We start from the raw sequence: 20,201 nt of genomic DNA, 5'->3' as shown, positions 1-20,201 counted from the left end.
AGCGGTGGGGGGAGCGGCGTCCACTCACTGTGAGGATGCGGTGGGGTTCTCCCAGTGCAGCACACGGTAGGCGGCCTCACAGGTGTGGCACAGGCGGCTCAGGAAGGCCTCCAGCTGGATCAGGCTGTGGGCACAGGGCACTGCCGTGAGCCAGAGCTCGGAACCACAGGAGCTAGGACCTCACGGGCATAGCTAGCCAGGGACAGCTGGTCTCTTCAAACCCAAAGGAGGGGCAGAGAGCTCAGAAGAAACTGCGTACGTTTCAGGCCCCCTTTTGGAACCCCTACAGAGATGCAAACAGGACAAATGTTCCTGCTTGGGTCTTTTCCTAGCTGCTGGGGTAGGGCCAGCTGTTTAACTTCCCCAGGCTGAGAGACAATGAGGAGCAGGGAACCCCCCTCACAGATAGACATGCTATAGCTGTAGGATAAATGGCAGGAGAGAGCACTGTATCTCCACCTGGGCTGTAAAGCAGACTCACCTGGAGAGGTTTTTTTAAATGGATCCACCCCCAGAAGTAATGAATGCATGCTGCACCCAGATCTTGGTTTCTGAAAGGCCCGGTGGAGAAATGGCTCATTCCAGAGTGGGGGCAGCGCAAGTGTAAGATGACTCAGGATATTACATGCGCTCAGAAATGATGGGTGGCTCCGGCGGTTGAGCACCCAACTCTTGATTTTGGCTCAGGTCATGATCTCAGAGTTATGGGACCAAGCCCCGCATCAAGCTCCGTGCTCAGCAGGACATCTGCTTAAGATTTTCTCTCTCCAGGGGCGCCTGGGTGGCTCAGTGAGTTAAGCCGCTGCCTTCGGCTCAGGTCATGATCTCAGGGTCTGGGATCGAGTCCTGCATCGGGCTCTCTGCTCAGCAGGGAGCCTGCTTCCATCTCTCTCTCTCTCTCTCTCTCTCTCTCTGCCTGCCTCTCCATCTACTTGTGATCTCTCTCTATCAAATAAATAAATAAAATCTTTAAAAAAAAAAAAAAAAAGATTTTCTCTCTCTGGGCTGCCTGGATGGCTCAATGGGTTAAGCCTCTGCCTTCAGCTCATGCTATGATCTCAGGGTCCTGGGATCTCAGAGTCCTGCACTGGGCTCTCTGCTCAGCAGGGAGCCTGCTTCCCTCTCTCTGCCTGCCTCTCTGGCTACTTGTGATCTCTGTCTGTGAAATAAACAAATAAAATCTTAAAAAAAAAAAAAAAGATTCTCTCTCTCCCTCTGCCCCTCCACCCCCACCTTCCCACCCCCATGCGCATGTGCTCCCACACTCTCTAATAAATAAATAAATCTTTAAAAAAAAAAAAAAGGATGGGACATATCAAAAGAACATAGAAGCCAGTTCAAAAGAGCTCCTATGTCAAACCTAAGACAATCTGAGATCAAAATAATGACAATAATGGATTACAACCTATTAAATAAAATTAAGAATCTCAAGTTAATACTGATAAGACGGAAGAGCTCTTTCTTAGAGCAGATGCTGGCTAAAAATGCCAATTAGAAAATCACCTTCGCAACTATCACAGTAATAAAGTATTAAAGACAAGACCCAACAATGGCCATTTTACAACAGAGAAACCTTAACCAAACAACCAAATTCAGCATCTCCCTTAATGGGACAGACTGACATCATATGCCTCCTGATACAATACACTGACAACACATTGCTTGTCATATTCCTGCAAAAAGGCAAAACCTCCACCTAATCATAAGGAGCCAAACAACCCCAAACTGAGGGAAATTCTACACAATAATAAGCTCATCATATCTAAAAGTGTCAAGGTCATGAGAAACAAAGACTAAGGAAACTATTCCAGGTTACAGAAGACTAAGAAGACATAAAAACTAAATGTAATGTAGGACTTGGGGCTGGATTCTGGATGAAGGTAAATGTATATAAAAAACCTTATTAATACTATTGGTAAAATCTGATTATTAACTACCTATTAGATAATTGCAAGAATGCTGATGTTAGCCATGTAAAATTTCCTAATTTTAATTATACAATTATAAATACATAAGAGAAAGTCTTGTCCTTAGGAAAGAAGTATTTGGAGTAAATAGGCATGATGTCTGCACTTACTTTCAATGGTTCGGAAGGAAAAAAAGTAATATGCAAGAGAAAAGCAACAGAGGAAGCCAATGTGGCAAATGTAATCACTGTTCTAGCTGGGCACAGGGCGTCTGGGAGTATTATTCTTGCAACTCTTACTTGAGTTTAAAGTCATTTATTTAAAAAAAAAAAAAAGAGGGGGGGGTATTAAAAACCAGACACCCAGACCCCACTCCAGAAAATGGACTCAGACAGGGTCCAGGCCCAGGCCTCCGTTTTGTTTTTAACTTTTTTTTTGAAGCTTTGCAGTTGCTATGGTTAATGTTATTCAATGGTCTTAACGTGGCTCTTCGGAAGTACCAGCTCTGTCACATTTAGGAAGCTTCCGGATAGTGTAGTGACGATGACTAACCCTTATCAGAAACTTCCTGGGTACCGGACACTCATTCAGTCTTCACAACCACCTATGAGGCAAGCCTACTATTATGCCATTTAACAGGTGAGGAACCCGAGGCACAGAGATGCCACAGGTTGCCACACAGCCGGTAAATGGAGGGCTGGAATTTGAACCCTGGCCGTGGCTCATGCATGCATACGCTCCGTTAAGACCCAGAACTGTCTCTCTAGTGGAAAGAACACAGGTTGTAGTGAAATCAGCTAGATCTGGATTCTCATTCCTGCTTGGTCCCCTTTTCGCCATGCAAGCTTTTCTTCATCCATAAATGGAGGATACTAACAGTAGCTACCTCCCAGAGCTGTTCAAAAGATGAGAGGAAAGAACCCGACAGATGAGAGGAAAGACCGCCTCATACAATGCAAGCACTCAGTGTGGTGGCCGCTGCCACTGTGACCATCTCCCACTGCCCCGGCCCCTTCCATACTCACAAGCTCTTCACCTCGGCCACAGCCTCGGGGCGAGACAGGCGAACTTTCTGGAGGTCCTCCTGCCTCACGCTGTGATACTTCCTCCGCATCAACTCTGACTCAGGCAGCCGTGCCCGGCAAACCTCCTGAAGGTAGCCCAGAAGGGCAGGCACTGAAATCATTAGGGCACCCACGGAGTACCATGCGCCTACGGATCAATAACACTGCAGGTAAATGAGGAGCAAGGACCGGGGGCCTCTGTCCACCAGAGGCCCACATACTCGCTCCCTTACCTCCGCCAGGGCTCTGTCCAAGAGACCTTCCCTGATCACCTCAGGTGAAAGAGTGTCTCCCCTGCTCACTCTCCAAGCCTTTAACCCAGCTTTATTTTCCCTCACAAAATTTTTCACCACATGACTGATTGATTATAGCCATAGTTGCTTTCTCCTCCATAAAAAGGATCTTGAAGGCTGGGACTCCATGCAGTTTGGTCACTATGATAGCCCCAGACTCCTTTTCTTTTTGTTTTTTAACATTAACAAATCTACGCGAGCACACAGTAGGGGGCTCCTTCCTGGAGTCTGGCTGTTAACAGATCCCTGTGACTGACATTCTGACCTTTTGGGCCACCGGGGCAGATTGGAAGCCTTTCGTTTGGCTTTTAGAATACCACAGACACACCACTGTGGACTGAGAAATGGGGAGGCTGAGAGAAAATCCAAAGAAAGACCTTCTTCCATGTAGCATGGTATCCCCAAAGCAAGCTAACAGAGCACTGGGCACACAGTAAATGCTAGTTAAGTATCTGTCATTGGACAAACAGATAATGGAGATCTTATGTAAAAACTGGGTTTTCAACCCACTGAATCCGCATCTCCATAGGAAACAAAGGAGACACTTGAGAAATTCAAGTTTGACATTAGAATGAATACATGAATAAAGGACCCAGTTCCTCAGAAGACTCTGTCTCAGGCCTTTTACACATCTCCCCCCAGGGGTTTAGCTTTTTCTGCAGCCACTTGTCAGTTCAAAAAGAAAAAGGCCTGGGTCCTGGTATATCTTGTCACAAACAGTCCCCAGGAGACATCACTACCCAAGATCTCTAGAGCCACCCACCTGTCCACACATCTACCTCAAAGCCTTCATGCCACAGACCCCTCAGAGCTGGTGACTGCTCAGCAGCCCCCTCCAGGCTCACCAGCTGAGCCAGAGGAAATCAATGGATGTGGCAAAAATCTCTTAACCATTCACCTCCCTGGCACCTTCACCACATGTCATGCCCTCACTGACCCTGGAATCAGCTTGGAAATAAAAATGGAAAAAGGTTAAAACACCAGCATTCAGTCAAGAAGGAAACAATAATAATAGCTACAATACACCGGGTCCTTACTCTGTGTCAGGCGCCGTGCTAAATGTAATATACAGGCTACCTCGTTCCTCACAACTACTCTCTGAGGAAAGCACTATTATTATCCTCCCTTTAGAGATGAGGAAAATTAGGCCTTGACAAACAGATTAAAGAACGTGCCACCTCAACAATCCAGCCAGGATTCTAGCCCAGAGTGTGTCGCTCCAGAGCCAGTTTTCTGACATCAAGCAGACAGGGAAGGAGGCCAACTCCATGGCAAGACAAGGGGCCACTTCTTGGAATTCCTTCCCACGTTCATTCACAAAAATCCCCTGGAATCAGTTCTTACCCTCATTCAAAGTGAGGAACAAGACGTTGAGGCCCAGACAGGTCAGCAAGGAACACAAAGGCGTCTGCCACCTACAACACAAGAAAGTCCTGGTCACTGAAGATGGCCACTCCTCCAATTTGGGCGTGAGAGGGTGGGAGGAGGAGACGGCCATCATGGGTGGGTCATCAAGAGGAGGGAGCCTGGAGCTCTGAGTGTCAAGGAAAAATGAAAAGTGTCCACTCACGTGGATAGGGAACTGGGAGAGGAGTTAAGGTCACCCATTAGGCCCCGGGACAAGAAAAGATATCCTCTCAGAACTAGAAGACCTAAGGAACTTTCTCCCAGAAGGAGAAAAATTTATAAAATACCTGTTAAGAAACCCAGTTAATACTGTTTAACTGTGGGGGCGCCTGGGTGGCTCAGTGGGTTAAGCCGCTGCCTTCGGCTCAGGTCATGATCTCAGGGTCCTGGGATCGAGTCCCGCATCGGGCTCTCTGCTCAGCAGGGAGCCTGCTTCCCTCTCTCTCTCTGCCTGCCTCTCTGTCTACTTGTGATTTCTCTCTGTCAAATAAATAAAATAAAATCTTTAAAAAAAAAAAATACTGTTTAACTGTGTTTTGTAATGTTCTGGTCTCTTTAAGAGGTGACAATGATGAACTTTCTTCTTGAAAATGTTCATTTATTCTTTGTACAACTTCACAGGAACATATATATACTCGCTGTGCAAGATTCATCTAATACAGAAATCAAAAGAACAGAATGTGAAGGATTTATGTGACCACGTTTGTGACTTCACTTATTTCTGAAATTTTGAGATTTTAACATGGCAATCCAAAAGGAGAAAAGATAATGAAGATTTTGTTCTAATAGATCAAAAAAGAAATTGAAACCGGGGTATAGCATTCTTTCAGCAGACATGCCCTAAGTGAACTGGAACATCTGGAAGCATATGCAGAACCAGCACCCTCCCACACACCCCCACCAAATAGCAATGCAGAAGCCCCCAAAGAGGAAAGGAAGAAGACCAGAGACTTGAGTTGCTGAGGACAAGCAAATTCTGCTGGCTTCATCCCTGATAAAGGACATTTAATAGGGGGAAAGGAGCAAAGATGTAACAATGAAAGCATGGATGCCTAAATTCTAAACAGCAGTGTAGCGGTGCCTGGGTGGCTCAGTTGTCAAGCGTCTGCCTTCAGCTCAGGTCACAGTCCCAGGGTCCTGGGATCGAGCCCCACATCGGGCTCCCTCCTCAGAAGTAAGCCTGCTTCTCCCTCACCCAATCCCCCTGCTTGTGTTCCCTCTCTCACTGTCAAATAAATAAAATCTTAAAAAAAAAAAAAAACAAAACCCAGCAGTGTAGCATTTATAAGGTCAACCAACTGAGGGAGAGTCAAAGAGAAATAAACAGGTTTGTTGCTGGCAAGCAATGTATTCAGAACTTCAATGTATTTTCTTTTGCTGTGATTGAGGTATTTCAGTTGCTAAACGAGGTTCACTGATTTACGTGCTTCTATTTTTTTGTGGGGGAAGGAGGGCGTGGAAGAGCAGAGGGAGAGGGAAAGGGAGAATCTCAAGCAGACACCCCTCTGAGCATGGACTGAGCCAACACGGGGCTTGATCTCACGACCCTGAGATCATGACCTGAGCCAAAATCAAGAGCCAGGCACTTAACCAGCTGAGCCATCTAGGTGCCCCTTTTATTTTTTCATAAAAGTTATTAGTAAGAGAATGAAATGACCTCTGTCTGCCTTCCTCTGGAAACCCAGCATCCCCCACTATGCCACCCTAATTAGGCCTCAGAACCAACTAGTGGCAGCTATAAGCATAAGAGCAAATTAAAAATCTGGTCTAAAGCCAACTCCATTTCAGAAATAAAAACATCATACAGCCACTCAAGTCACTTACACTATAAAGCCTCTCCCATTCTTTCTCATGTCTTTACTGACACTTTGGTCACAGAGATCCACCTACTAGAGTAGCTGATCCCAGAACTGAGGAGTCTGCTAAAAATCTACTGCAGCTCTAGGCTTCATACTATCAGACAAAGCTCAAGATTAGGTCCCTCTTGAAAGTCAAATCCTCTTTACTAAGAAAAGAACAATCAAAAGCACAAACTAATCTGACAGCCATTTTCACAGACCAGTGGCGCAGAACCACAAGCTCCTGGGGGCTCTTTAGGCCAAATGCCCTTCCCCCTCCATCCAGCTTTAATGAATCACACCACACCCTCAGATTTCTAATTTCATAAAACGGAAAAACCCGAACATACGAGTGCCAAGAAGCACTAAGAGACCAGTGTTAGAAAAGGTGAAGGGGCAGGCTGTATTAAACTTCTGTGCTTTGCCACAAAAGAGTAAAATACACATACATGCACATACACCTGCGTGTGTGCACAGCAGAAAACCCCAGGGCCCATCCCCTCCACTAAGAAAAACTAAAATTCATTTCAGCTATATGGTCATGGTGGGATTATAAATCAAGCCTCTCATACCATCATGTCCCCTATTCCTTGTACCAAGGAGACAGTGATCTAATGGTAGAGAATATTGCTATGAAATATAAACTAGCTCACCTCTAGCCTAAAGCCATAAATAAAAGGGATTCTGGGGGCGCCTGGGTGGCTCAGTGGGTTAAAGCCTCCGCCTCTCTGCTCAGCAGGGAGCCTGCTTCCTCCTCTCTCTCTGCCTGCCTCTGCCAACTTGTGATCACTATCTGTCAAATAAATAAATAAATAAAATCTTTTTTAAAAAAGAAAAATAAAATAAAAGGGGTTCTGAAGGGAACAAGAAAAAGGTAAGGCCTTGTTCAGAGAGTTAAAAAATAAACCTCCCACTATTTCCAGACTGAGGTAAGAATGATATTCAATAGTACTCTTAGAGATACCTACTCCACTCACCCTATCTCTTACCTCTCTCAGAGGACTAGAGAGCTTGATGAAAACTAGAAGCTTCTCCCTTAGAAATAAACATGTGTGCACATACCAAGTTTTACATGTAGTTTCAAGAGGTTCAGTGAGCCCTAAATTAGCCCCACTCACAGGTTCTAAGTTATGAAGGGTTGCTCTGTAGGACAACCAGATTTTACGTGGCTCCCTATATTAGGAACACATGACTTTTGTGGGGGAGGGAGTTTCACTTGAATATGATCCAACCTTTAAATCTAACTTCTAATTTGCACCATGAGGAAGCTACCAGCAAATCAAAATAGGAAATTCTCCAGGACCGTCAGCTCCGTCTCCAGCAAGTCACTATCATGAAAAGGAAACCATTTTAGATTGAAAAAGACTTAAAGGACATAATAACCACATAGAATGCAGCCCTGGATTGGAATCTGATTTGGCCAAAACATGACATTCTTGGGACAACTGAGAAAATCAGAACTGGGTATAAGATGCTATCAAGAAATTACTGTTAACTTTATTAGGTGTGATATTGCTTTTTCTCATTAAAAAAAAAAAGCCCTTATTATTTAGAAATAAACTGAAGCATTTAGGGAGTAGAATAGCATGTATCTGTAATTAAAATTGTTTAAGATAAGAAATAGAGTGAGCTGAAAAGAGAAAAAAGGAATCATAGAGGATGAAAATCAAAGCAAAATAAGAAGAAAAATTTGGAGCTCCACAATCCTAAATTAGCGAAAGGGGTACCTGCTTATTCACAGGTATTTGTATTTAGTATGTTCAAAATTACAAACTAATTTTAATATTAATTATGCTAGTACTGAGAGAGAAGGAGAAAAAAAAGGGGGGGGGCTCCTTTAAGATTTAGAAGGCCTGGGGCGCCTGGGTGGCTCAGTGGGTTAAAGGCCTTACCTTTTTCTTGTTCCCTTCAGAACCCCTTTTATTTTATTTTTCTTTTTTAAAAAAGATTTTATTTATTTATTTATTTCCCTCGAACCCCACAGGGCAGTCGCCTCCTTCCCTTTGGCTCAGGTCATGATCCCGGGGTCCTGGGATCAAGCCCCGCATTGGGCTCTCTGCTCAGCAGGGTGTCTGCTTCCCTTCCTCTCTCTCTGCTTGCCTCTCTGCCTACTTTCGGTCTCTGTCTGTCAAATAAATAATAAATAAAATCTTTAAAAAAAATAAAAATAAAAAAGATTTAGAAGGCCTAATGTTCGAGGCTAGTTAGCAGTCCTGAGGTATGAGCTTACTGAACGACATAGCAGAAACTGGTGAAAGACCATACGGTTCCCAGGGCCCTGCCTTTCCCGAGGTGGGTCTGGAATCAACCCAGGGAACCAATGGACTTCCCAGAACCACTCCTCTCTAGGGCAGAAAGGATAGCCCAGCAACTGCCTAAACGCTCAGCACAACTATGGAGCAGGAAAGCAGAAGGTCTAGATGGTCAGAGCAACTCTGCGAAGTCTGTTACCTGAGCAAGTACCGGACACCGTCACCTGCATCCTTCAGGGGTTCCAGGTATATCTCCAGCCTCTTGTAGGACAGGACCAAGTTGAAAAGATCAAACGCCGGGGACTTGGTAGGGGCAGATGGAGACTCCAGGGGAGCCTCTGGCATCACGCTGGGGCTCACCTCTGGCCCACTCCCCTCACGCTCTGAAGTCTGCATCCTGCAACCATAATAATTCCTGACATTTGCACTGTACCCACCACCCTTCTACTTACATCAGTACAGGTAGTGCCTATAATAAACCTGTGAGGTAGGAAGGGTTACAGGTGAAATACCCATTTCACAGAGAGAAAACACATTCAGCAGGATAAAGTGAATTGCCCAGATATAAAATTCCTGTTCTTTTCCCCAGAGATCCATCAAGAGTCGAAACCATAAAGACGGAGTACTTATGGCTGCTGGGAAGAGGCAGTCTGATGTCTAGAAAGAAAAGATGACCTGTAATATTTTCACCTATTCTTGACCTGCTTAATTCCTACCCACCCTTCAGGTAACTGCTGAAACACTGCTCCCTTGATCTGAGAGGATCTTGGCAACCACCCCAGTCTGGAATGGGAGACCCTCCCCAATGATCCCAATCATGCACTTGCCCTAACAGCATTTATTCCACTAAAGTAAAATTTTTGCTTTCTTGCCAGTCTGTGTTTCTTAACTTGGAGCTCCACCAGGTCAAAAACTATGTCTTCCATTTACCACTGCTTTTGCACACAGTGGAAGGTTAATTAATGCTCACTGAATGAGTGAATGAACTGTCCATCCTCTAGGACTCCCATGCTTTCTCCTGCCCCACCACATCTTCTAAAGCTTCCTTCTCCTTTCTGTTCCCAGCAACTTCCTGGACCATTCCTGCCCATTACCCTCCCTTTTCCCTCGAACCCCACAGGGCAGTCACCTCCTTCCATAAGGCCCCGTTTCCACCTCCCCACTCCGATGGGGGGACCCTTACCCTCTTCTTAATTTCAAAGTCCTACCCCAAAACCTAAAAAGAAAAGGAGGGGAACGGGGACGAACGGACGGAACCTTGACACACAGCAGCATAAGCTAGTCCCTCGCAGTGGACGAAGACCTGACGGGGACTGGGGGTGGGGATGTGACCAAGGGGCAACTGGGAGCCCAAATACCCTGGGATCCAGGGAGGGTGCAAGGTAAAAAGCCCTGGAGAGGGTGAAGGTGGTCAGCGCTGGCAGAGGCCCCCACCACCTCTGCAGCCCACGGAGCCGGCTCGGACCCTGCGGCCCAGACCAGGAAGGCCACGCCCAAAGTCGCTGGGCCAGCAGGTGGCGGCCCCCGCGACGTCCAGGCGCCCAATTCCGCACAGTCGGCAGAGACCCGGAGATGGGGCGGGAGGGGTGGCACTTCACCTACCCGGTCGCAGGGCTGCTGGGGGAGGGGCGGGGACGGCCAGGGACCACTGGAAAGGCCACTAGGCCCCGGAGCGTTTCCTCAGGCCCGCCCCACCCCTAGGACGCGCCTCTTCCAAGGGCCTCTCCGAAGTAGCAAATCCGATAGCCTCCTCTGCCTCCCCCGCCGCCGCCGCCGCTTCCGGGACGCGAATTGCTCTGCGGCGGCGTGTCCATGACGTCATTACGCCCGCCCCGCCTCCTGCTCCAGCGTTTAGCTCCGCCCGCTCTAGCACAGGTGAGCGCCCTCTTCAGCAGTGCGCCTGCGCCTCTTTCCTCGCTTACCCGACCCAGATTCAACTGGGTCCAGGAGCGACTACGATTTGCGAGGGATTGCGGAGCAAGAGGTTTACGACTGTGCATGTCACCGCTTTGGTTCAAATCCAACACATTCGTCTAAGCAGGAGTCGAATGTCTGTACCCCTTCTCTGACTGACCCATCTGGAGGTTATCATTTACCCCTCCAAACAGCTGGAATGAAGACGGATCCGAATCCCCACACCGACTACTAAGCTATAGTCGGAAATCCTCCTACTTCTTAGATGGGCCTGGCCTTGTTGCTGGTCCAGGCTTGTCTGCTTGGACTCAGCCTCTTCTCCTTCAGGATTAGTCTAGAAGTATAGAAAGATTTTTTTTTCTTTAATATCTTAGCTACCTGAAATTTCCCAGGTAGTTAAGTAAATCAGTAATTTACTCCAAAGGCAAATTTTGGTTTCTTTGCAATTCCTTGTTGGGTGGTCCTGGACCACTGGCCTCACGCTGCCTGGGGTCAGTAGTAGTATTGTTTCTTTCTTCTGGCAGCTCTACAATTGAGAGATATTATTCAAGAATTAGACATTATCTTGGGGGGGGGGGACTCTGGAGGATATAAGAAGGCTCTAAAGACCAGAAAGGGTCAACAGTTATGGCCAATATCAATGAACAAAGGCTCCCCCTGGTAACTACACACTGGTCAGCTAGACTCTGCTTTTGGGACTCTAACTCTGAATTTTGGATAATAAAGTTCTCCCAGTTCCTTCTTTCCCTTCTCCAGCATTCTGAGTCTTCATTCTTCGCCTCAAATCCTAGTGTCACTGGTAAGTGAAAGAGACTGAAGGAGAAAATAAAATAGTAAAAGAGGATAACAAATAACTTGACATTTTCCTAAAGATTAGTCTTTACATCTCTAAGCAAGGGTATGTATGGCCCACATGATAGACTCATAAACCTCACTGTGGCCCTTGGAGAAACACTTGTGGGAAATGCTGGGTGGAAGAAGTTGGGAAAAAAGGGGGGGGCGCCTGGGTGGCTCAGTTGGGTAAGCGGCTGCCTTTTGCTCAGGTCATGATCCTGGAGTTTTGGGATCAAGTCCCACATCAGACTCCCAGCTCCATGGGGAATCCACTTCTCCCTCTGACCTTCTCCCCTCTCATGCTCTCTTTCACCCTCTCTCTCAAATAAATAAATAAAATCTTTTAAAAAAATAATAATAAATGAAAGAAAGAAAAACAAAAAAAAAGTGTGGGAAAAGAAGAGACTGTCTAAGTACATCCACCTCCACCAGATGGCTCCCTCACCCACTCTTACTCAAACCTTGGGCGAGTCGCCTTTTAACTTGGAGTTTGTCTGTGGTCTCTTCTGTCACCATTTCCACCACATACCAGATTTCATCACACTTCAAGCTGTATTCATTATATCTTTCTGTGTAACAAATTATTTTAAAACTTACTGGGTTAAAACAATAATAATTTATATTTTGTCACATTGAGTTTGGCTTTTGGGTGGTTTGGTCAGGAAATGGAGGGCGGCTTCGTGGGCAGCTTTGGCTCCAACTTTCATGAGATTGCAGTCAGCTGTTGGCCACAGCTGCCATCATCTGAAAGTTTAATGGGGCTGGAGGATTGGCTTCCACAGTGGCTTCCTCACACAGCAGACAAATCCAATGCTGGCATTCTTATGTATTAGGCTGGGAGGAAGTTTCAGTTCCTCCTCACTTGGCACTCTTCAGAAGGCATCTTGAGTGCCCTCTTGACATGGTGACTGACTTCCTCCGGAGCAAGAAATCCAAGAGGGAACCACAAGATCTTCTATGATATATCCTCAGAAGTCACACACCATCATTTGCACAATATCCTACTGGTTTTACAGATCGGAACTATTCAATGTCCCAAAGTGTAGTGGGAGGCTCATACAAGAGTGTGACTACCAGGGGTAGTCACTGGGGCCAACTTGGAGGCCAGCTTGAAGGCTAGCTACTAGGTGCTGCTCTGCAAGCTTAGAATACCCTTCCTCCTCCACCTGACCTCCTCCCACACACCTTTCAACACCCAGCTTGAATGTCAAGTCTTTTGTGAAGCTTTACCCAAATAATTCCTCCTTTCCTCCTTTGTGTTTACACAAAGCTCTGATCCTATTAAGCACCTATTACTTTTGTTTGTTTGTTTGACAGAGAGAGATATCACTAGTAGGCAGAGAGGCAGGTGGAGGGAGAGGGGGAAGCAGGCTCCCTGCTAAGCAGAGAGCCCAATTGGGGGGGGGGGCAGCTGGATTGCAGGACCTGAGATCGTGACCTGAGCCAAAGGCAGAGGCTTAACCCACTGAGCCACCCAGGCGCCCCTAAGCACCTATTACTTTGCATTTCAACCTATCTCTAGAATCTCCTTTTGTTCCTGAGAGCAGGAAGACTACAATTTAACAATATTGGCAGCCCCAGTGTCTGCCAAGTATAGGGCTTTGGCATAGTAAATATTCAATGAATGCTTCTTTTAAAATAAATAAATAAAACAGAAAATAGCAAGAGTTGGTGAGGACGTGGAGAAACTGGCCCCCTTGTGCACTGTTGTTGGGAATGTAAATAGTGCATCCTTTAAGGGAAACAGTATGTCATGTCCTCAAAAAATTAAATACAGGATTATTTTATGATCCAGCAATGCCACTTCTGGGTATATACCCAAAAGAACTGAAAGCAGGGTCTTTTTTTTTTTTTTTTTTTTAGATTTTATTTATCTGTCAGAGAGAGAGAGCACACAAGGAGGGGAATCAGGAGGCAGAGGGAGAAGCAGGCTCCCTTCTGAGCAAATAGCCTGATGTGGGACTCAATTCCAGGACCCTGGGATCATGACCTGAGCCAAAGACAGATGCTTAGCCAACTGAGCCACCAAGGCATCCCTGAAAGCAGGGTCTTGAAGAGCTATTTATGCATCCATGTTTATAGCAGAATTACTCACGATAGCCATAAATGTGGAAGCAACCCACGTTTCCATTAATGAATGAATGGATAAAGAAAATGTGGTATATACATACAATAAACTATCCAGCCTTAAAAAGTAAGAAACTTCTGGAGCGCCTGGGTGAATCAGTGGGTTAAGCTGCTGCCTTTGGCTCGGGTCATGATCTCAGAGTTCTGGGATCGAGTCCCGCATCCTGCTCTCTGCTCAGCAGGGAACCTGCTTCCCTCTCTATCTCTCTGCCTGCCTCTCTGTCTACTTGTGATCTCTTTCTGTCAAATAAATAAATAAAATCTTTAAAAAAAAAAAAAGTAGGAAACTTCTGACATGTGCTACAACATGAATAATCCTAAGGACATGAATGCTGAGCGAAATAAGCCAGTCACAAAATGACAAGTACTGTACCATTCCACTTTTTTTTTTTTAAGATGTTATTTATTTATTTATCAGAGAGAGAGGGTGAGAGAGCAAGCACAGGCAGACAGAGTGGCAGGCAGAGGCAGAGGGAGAAGCAGGCTCCCTGCAGAGCAAGGAGCCCGATGTGGGACTCGATCCCAGGACGCCGGGACCATGACCTGAGCCAAAGGCAGCTGCTTAACCAACTGAGCCACCCAGGTGTCCCACTTTAATGAGGTGTAGTCAAATTCGTGGAGACGGTGTAGTCAAATTCGTGGAGATGGTGTAGTCAAATTCGTGGAGACAGAAAGTGGAATAGCCGACGCCAGGGCCTGGAGGCAGAGAAGAGTGGGGGGTTATTGTTTAGTGGAAACAGACTGTCAATTTTGCAAAATGAGGAGAGATAGTTGTGCAACAATGTGAACATACTTTAATACCACTGAACTGTACACTTAAAAAATAGTCAAGATGGTAAACTTGGTGTTATGTGTATTTCGCCACAATTAGAAATTTTTTAATGAAAGAATGATGGATGAACAAAGTGTAATATATCCATTCAGGGAAATATTAAACAGCCCTAAAAGGGAATGAAGTGTTCACACGTGCTACTGCATCGATGAAATTGAAAACAATATATCACATGAAAGAAACCAAAAAGGCCACATGCTGTATGAGTTTATTTTTTTTTAAAGATTTTTTTTTAATTTATTTATTTGACAGACAGAGATCACAAGTAAGCAGAGAGGCAGGCAGATAGAGGAGGAAACAGGCTCACCGCTGAGCAGGGAGCCCCATGCGGGGCTCGATCCCAGGACCCTGGGATCATGACCTGAGCCGAAGGCAGAGGCCTTAACCCACTGAGCCACCCAGGCGCCCCTGTATGAGTCTATTTATTTGAAATGTCCAGAATAGACAAACCTGTAGAAACAGGAAGTAGATCAATGTTTGCCAAGCTCCGGGGGCCAGGGGGCGGGGGAGCGGGGTGGCGCAGGGGAAGGGCAGGAATTGGGAGCAACTTTTAGCAAGTACAGGGTTTCTTTTTGGAATGATGGAAATATTCTGGAATTGGATAGTGGTGATGGTTGCACAACTTTGTGAATGTACTAAAACCACTGATTTGTACACTTTAAAACTGAGACTTTTTGTTACATTGTGTGAAATTTTAAGTGACGCACATCTGGATGGCTCTGGCATTTAGCATCTGCCTTCAGCTCAGGTCATGGTCCCAGGGTCCTGGGCTCTAGCCCAGAGGGGAGTCTGCTTCTCCCTCTCCCACACCCCCTGCTTGTGTTCCCTCTCTTGCTGTCTCTCAGTCTGCCAAATAAATAAATGAAAAAAAAATTTTTTTTTTTATGAAAAAATTTTTTTAAAAAGTAAATGAGGGACGCCTGGGTGGCTCAGTGGGTTAAAGCCTCTGCTTTCGGCTCGGGTCATGGTCTCGGGGTCCTGGGATTGAGCCTGCTTTCCCCTCTCTCTCTCTGCCTGCCTCTCTACCTACTTGTGATCTCTCTCTGTTAAATAAATAGATAAAATCTTTTTTTAAAAAAGTGAATGAATTAATAAATATTTAACTGGTATGTATTTTTAGACTGTCTTTAATATTTGCATTTTCTCTAGTGTTTACCCTTAATATTTGAGCATAGTTTTTGATTAATAGCTTACCACCATTGCTCTGAAAAGAGTTCAATAAATACATTTTTATGTTCTTGTACCTGGGAAAGAAGTGCTCTTGAGTAATGAGATTCCCAGCTGTGAGGCAGTGAGTTGCCAGACAAACACAGCAAGGAAATGGATGTCTGCAGTTACATTCTGACTCAACAGCTCTTGGCAGCCATGAAAACAACCATTCATCAAACACAGGCACCAAAAAAACCTCACAGAGCAAAGCAGTGAAAATCTCAGCAATAAAACCTTGTGGCCTCCTATGAAAGAGACAGTTAACTGTCCACCAAAAAGTCTTGTCTGCCCCTTCATGGTAAGAGTTGCAGCTGGGCAGCAAATGCCCAGCCAGGAACTACATTCCCAGCCCCTTGCATATAGAGTGGGTCATGTGACTCACCAAAGGAAACGAGTGGAAGCGATGAGTATCACTTCCAGACCAAGACATTTAAAAGTACAAAACCTCCCCCTTCCTCTCTTCTCCCCAGTGCCAGCTCAATGCAGAGGGAATGACCAGGCCACAAGGTGGAAGGAGCCCTAGTCCCTGAATCATTCTAGTAGAAAGGCGTCCACTGACCTGGGATAGTCACAATGGACAGTTATATAAAGAAGAAATAGATTTGTATGTGAATAACAAAGAGATTTTTATTTAATTAGGCTACCAAATTGTTGGAGAGTATTTGTTATAGCAGCTATAAACATCAATATTTGTTTATTTCACTGAATGACTAATTATTATGTGGCTTTCAGGGGAATACAGAAAGGAATAGCCCAGAATTCCTTCCTCAAGTTGTTCTAATTCTAGGAGCACTTGGCTGGCCCAGTCAGTAGAACATGTGACTCTTGATCTGGAGTTATGAGTTTGAGCACCTGATTGGACGTAGACATTACTTTAAAAATAAAATTTTTTTAAAAAACTCATTCTAAATTGGAGAATTTGATGGGAGACAACTAAAATAAATGCGCCACCAGTGGACTGTTGGAGGTGACCCACCAAGAAAAATCTTAATAGACCAATTACCATTAAAAAAATTGAAAGAATTTGAAAACTTCCGCAATGGCGTCAAGCCCAGATCCTTTTGTAGCCAATTTTTATCAAACCCATCAATAAAATGATTTGTTACATTTTTCCAAACAAAACAAGATGGCAAACTTCCCAAATGATTCTGTGAGTCCAGAATTACCATCACTGATACATAGTGCCAGGGAATAGCGCACACACAGACACACACACACACACCCCAAATATCATATGGAATATAGCCAATTTAAAAATACTAAGAATACAACTGAATCCTTCTACTGCTAGCTATTTATGCAAGAGGAATGAAGGCATATGTCCACACAAAGATTTGTACCTAAATGTTCACAACAGCTTAATTTGCAATAACCGAAAACTTAAAGCAATACAAATGCCTGTCAACAGGTGAATGGATAAACGAATTATAACAGGATAATACACGTGATAGTAATGAACAAACTATTATTACCACAGTAGCATGAATGAATCTCAAAATCATTAAATAAAAGAAGCCAAATACCTCCCCCTACCCCAGAAAAAGAAGTACATATCATACATACATATTATAATTATAAACTAATCTCTAGTCACGGAAGGCAGATCAATGGTAGCTTGGCAGTGGGGGAGATAAGAAGGAATTACCAAAGGGCACAAGGGAGCTTTGGGGCTAGTATGGATATGTCTATTGTCTTAATTGTGGTGACAGTTTCATGATGTGTACATATGTCAAAACTTGCCAAAGTGTACATTTAACCTATATGCAGTTTAATGTACATTAAGTATATCTAATAATCTGTTTCAAAAAAGAAATATCTAGGGGCACCTGGGTATCTCAGTCGGTTAAGCATCCAACTCTTGATTTCAACCTAGGTAATGATTTCAGGGTCATGAGATGGAGCCCCACATCGGGCTCCACACTGGGCAAAGAGCCTACTTAAGATTCTCTCTTTGCCCTTCTCCCCCACCTCGTGAGCACATGCACTCTCTCTCTCTAAAAACAAACAAACAAAACACCGAGGTAAACACTTCCCTCTTCTGAGCATCATCTACAAAATGCAGGTATTATCTGAACGGTTTACCAGTTCATATAAGGATGGGATGAAATAGATGTAAAAATATTTTGCAAATAATGAATACAAGAATACAGGGACATTGAGTAATCTTTATTACTGTTAATGCCATTATCAACAATAATCTTATTGTCATCACCATCATGTTCACTGCAAAAAGCCTCCATCACCTTCTAGCACCTATGTTAAGTTCACTAAGGTTAAAAAAAATCACAGAGGGGCGCCTGGGTGGCTCAGTGGGTTAAGCCTCTGCCTTCGGCTCAGGTCATGATCTCAGGGTCCTGGGATCGAGTTCCGCATCAGGCTCTCTGCTCAGCGGGGAGCCTGCTTCCCTCTCTCTCTCTCTGCCTGCCTCTCCGACTACTTGTGATTTCTCTCTGTCAAATAAATAAATAAAATCTTTAAAAAAAATCACAGAGGTAATTCATTTTTTTAAAGATTTTATTTATTTATTTGAGAGAGAGAGCATGAAATAAGAGAGGTCAGCGGGAGAAGCAGACTCCCCGCTGAGCAGGGAGCCCAATGTGGGACTCGATCCTGGGACTCCAGGATCATGACCTGAGCCAAAGGCAGTTGCTCAACCAATTGAGCCACCCACACATCCCAGTAATCCATTTTTTGATAAGATTTTTATTTTTAAGTGATCTCTACACCCAACATGGAGCTCGAACTCACAACCCCAAGATCAAGAGTCACATGCTCTATTGACTGAGCCAGCCAGGCACCCTGGTAGTTCATCATTTTAACTTAAAAAACAAACCCTGCAAGTTCACCAGTTCCTAGGGATGGCTAGGAGGACAAGATGACAAGCTGATAAATACAACAGAGTTTACAGTTTACCAGGGAAGTGAGGAAAGATGTGTTGTGAAATGCCCAGATACAGAACAGCGAGGGAAGCCAAGCACTTAGAAACACAGCCCACCCCGCCCAACCCCCCCGGGGTGCCCAGACAAATTTTGAGTTGAGTGCAGTCATGGAGGGGCCTGTAAACACATAATGAAGGAAGTCTGTGAACATTTCACTCCCGACACCCGAGAATCCAAGGTCAGTTCATCTCTCTGTAGATGGCCTGGACCCTCAAGAAACAAGATGAGAAGAGGGCATCCTCCTTCCAGGCTGAGAGGAGGCAGACGGGAGTACTGCTAGGGACCTGGACCAGGACCAGGACCTACTGCTAAGTAGTAGAGGTCCAGGGAATCAAAAGGAAGAAGGACCTTGGACTCTGGAGAAAAAAGGATCCCGACCTTCACATAGATGACAGTGATTTTTAACAGTTCTGTACTATCTTTCAGGACAGCTCAAATCGGACCACAAGAAAGAACAGTAGAGGAGTCAATTTCTCATTTCTCAGGCAGGAAGACAGCCAGGGTGGAACTGGGGAGAAGGGAAGTAAGATTTCTGAGCATGTACTGTGGCTCAGGTCTGCATTTGACAAACATCACCTGAGGTCCTCCCAACAACATAAACCAGCTGAGAGCTGACCTGCAGAGACTAGTTGCCGGGTTCACTGCTCTGGGTGCCTCGTCTCGGTAAGCCCTTCCCATGGACCGGGGAGGCATCTACGTGCATTAACCCCATTTAGGGGTTGATGAAACAGAGGAAGAACTTAGCAAATTGCCTAAGAACAGAGGGAGAGATTGGCCTCACTTCTGACGTCACAGGCTGAGCTCACCTCAGAATTAGAGCCTTTCATATTAACCGCCTAGGGGACACAGAAGGAGCCAGCACGGAGTACAGAGCAAGACTTCGTAAGGCACAGGGTTCCATATCCAAGTCTGGGATTAGGTCAAGTGGCCATACCTGTGGCACAAGGTCTCAGGAGGAGGGAGGGCTGAGTGGAGGGACACTCTGAGTCCTTCCTACGTCAGGCAGACAGGCAGTCCCCAGGAACCTGGAGAGTGGCTTCAGCACAGTGAGCGGGTTAAACCTAACTTCCCTGTCAACCGAGAAGGGAGTAGCTGACATTATTCAGACTTGAATGATACCACTTTCTTTACAGTCTTTCCTCCCTGCCTTAGCTCAAAACATAGCTATTAGAAAACCCAGAAGCGGGACGCCTGGGTGGCTCAGTTGGTTGAGCAGCTGCCTTTGGCTCAGGTCATGATCCCAACCTCCTGGGATCGAGTCCCACATCGGGCTCCTTGCTCAGCCGGGAGCCTGCTTCTCCCTCTGCCTCTGCCTGCCATTCTGTCTGCCTGTGCTCACTCTCTCTGTAAAATAAATAAATAAAATCTTTAAATTAAAAAAAAAAAGAAAGAAAGAAAACCCAGAAGCTCTCGGTGGGGTCTTTGGATGTCTGGGAGAAACAGTCTGACTGCTGGGAAGTCCTCTGAAACAGCAAGGCATGGTGGCACACACTTGAGTTTTAAATCTGGTTTCTGTCACTTGAGTGGCCTGGGGAAATCAGTCGACCCTTCTGAGCCTGTCTGCGCGTCCATTAAATGGGGGAAT

General features: G+C 45.4%; 1 protein-coding gene across 9 annotated transcripts in view; it reads right to left on the bottom strand.

The window, feature by feature from the left end:
- The window catches only part of ZFYVE27 (zinc finger FYVE-type containing 27), a 49,880-nt gene extending 39,343 nt beyond the window's left edge, over positions 1 to 10,537 (bottom strand). For 6 of the 9 annotated variants that reach the window (XR_006383345.1, XR_006383346.1, XM_044240260.1 and 3 more), the window contains exons 1-5: positions 10,364 to 10,537; positions 8,961 to 9,158; positions 4,609 to 4,679; positions 2,933 to 3,119; positions 29 to 124 (exon numbers count right to left, since the gene is read on the bottom strand). Coding sequence is in view for 7 of the 9 variants with exons in the window: in XM_044240260.1 (XP_044096195.1) it covers positions 29 to 124; positions 2,933 to 3,119; positions 4,609 to 4,679; positions 8,961 to 9,157 (551 nt within the window). In the remaining 2 variants the exon portion in view is untranslated. The remainder of the gene's footprint in view (positions 1 to 28; positions 125 to 2,932; positions 3,120 to 4,608; positions 4,680 to 8,960; positions 9,159 to 10,363) is intronic. The other 3 variants (XM_044240265.1, XM_044240266.1, XM_044240267.1) reach the window with 1 other exon arrangement.
- Positions 10,538 to 20,201: the final 9,664 nt, after the last annotated feature.

This window comes from Neovison vison, chromosome 2 (genome assembly GCF_020171115.1).
Source record: "Neovison vison isolate M4711 chromosome 2, ASM_NN_V1, whole genome shotgun sequence".
Classification (NCBI taxonomy): domain Eukaryota; kingdom Metazoa; phylum Chordata; class Mammalia; order Carnivora; family Mustelidae; genus Neogale; species Neogale vison.
This window is presented reverse-complemented; position numbering and strand designations above follow the sequence as displayed.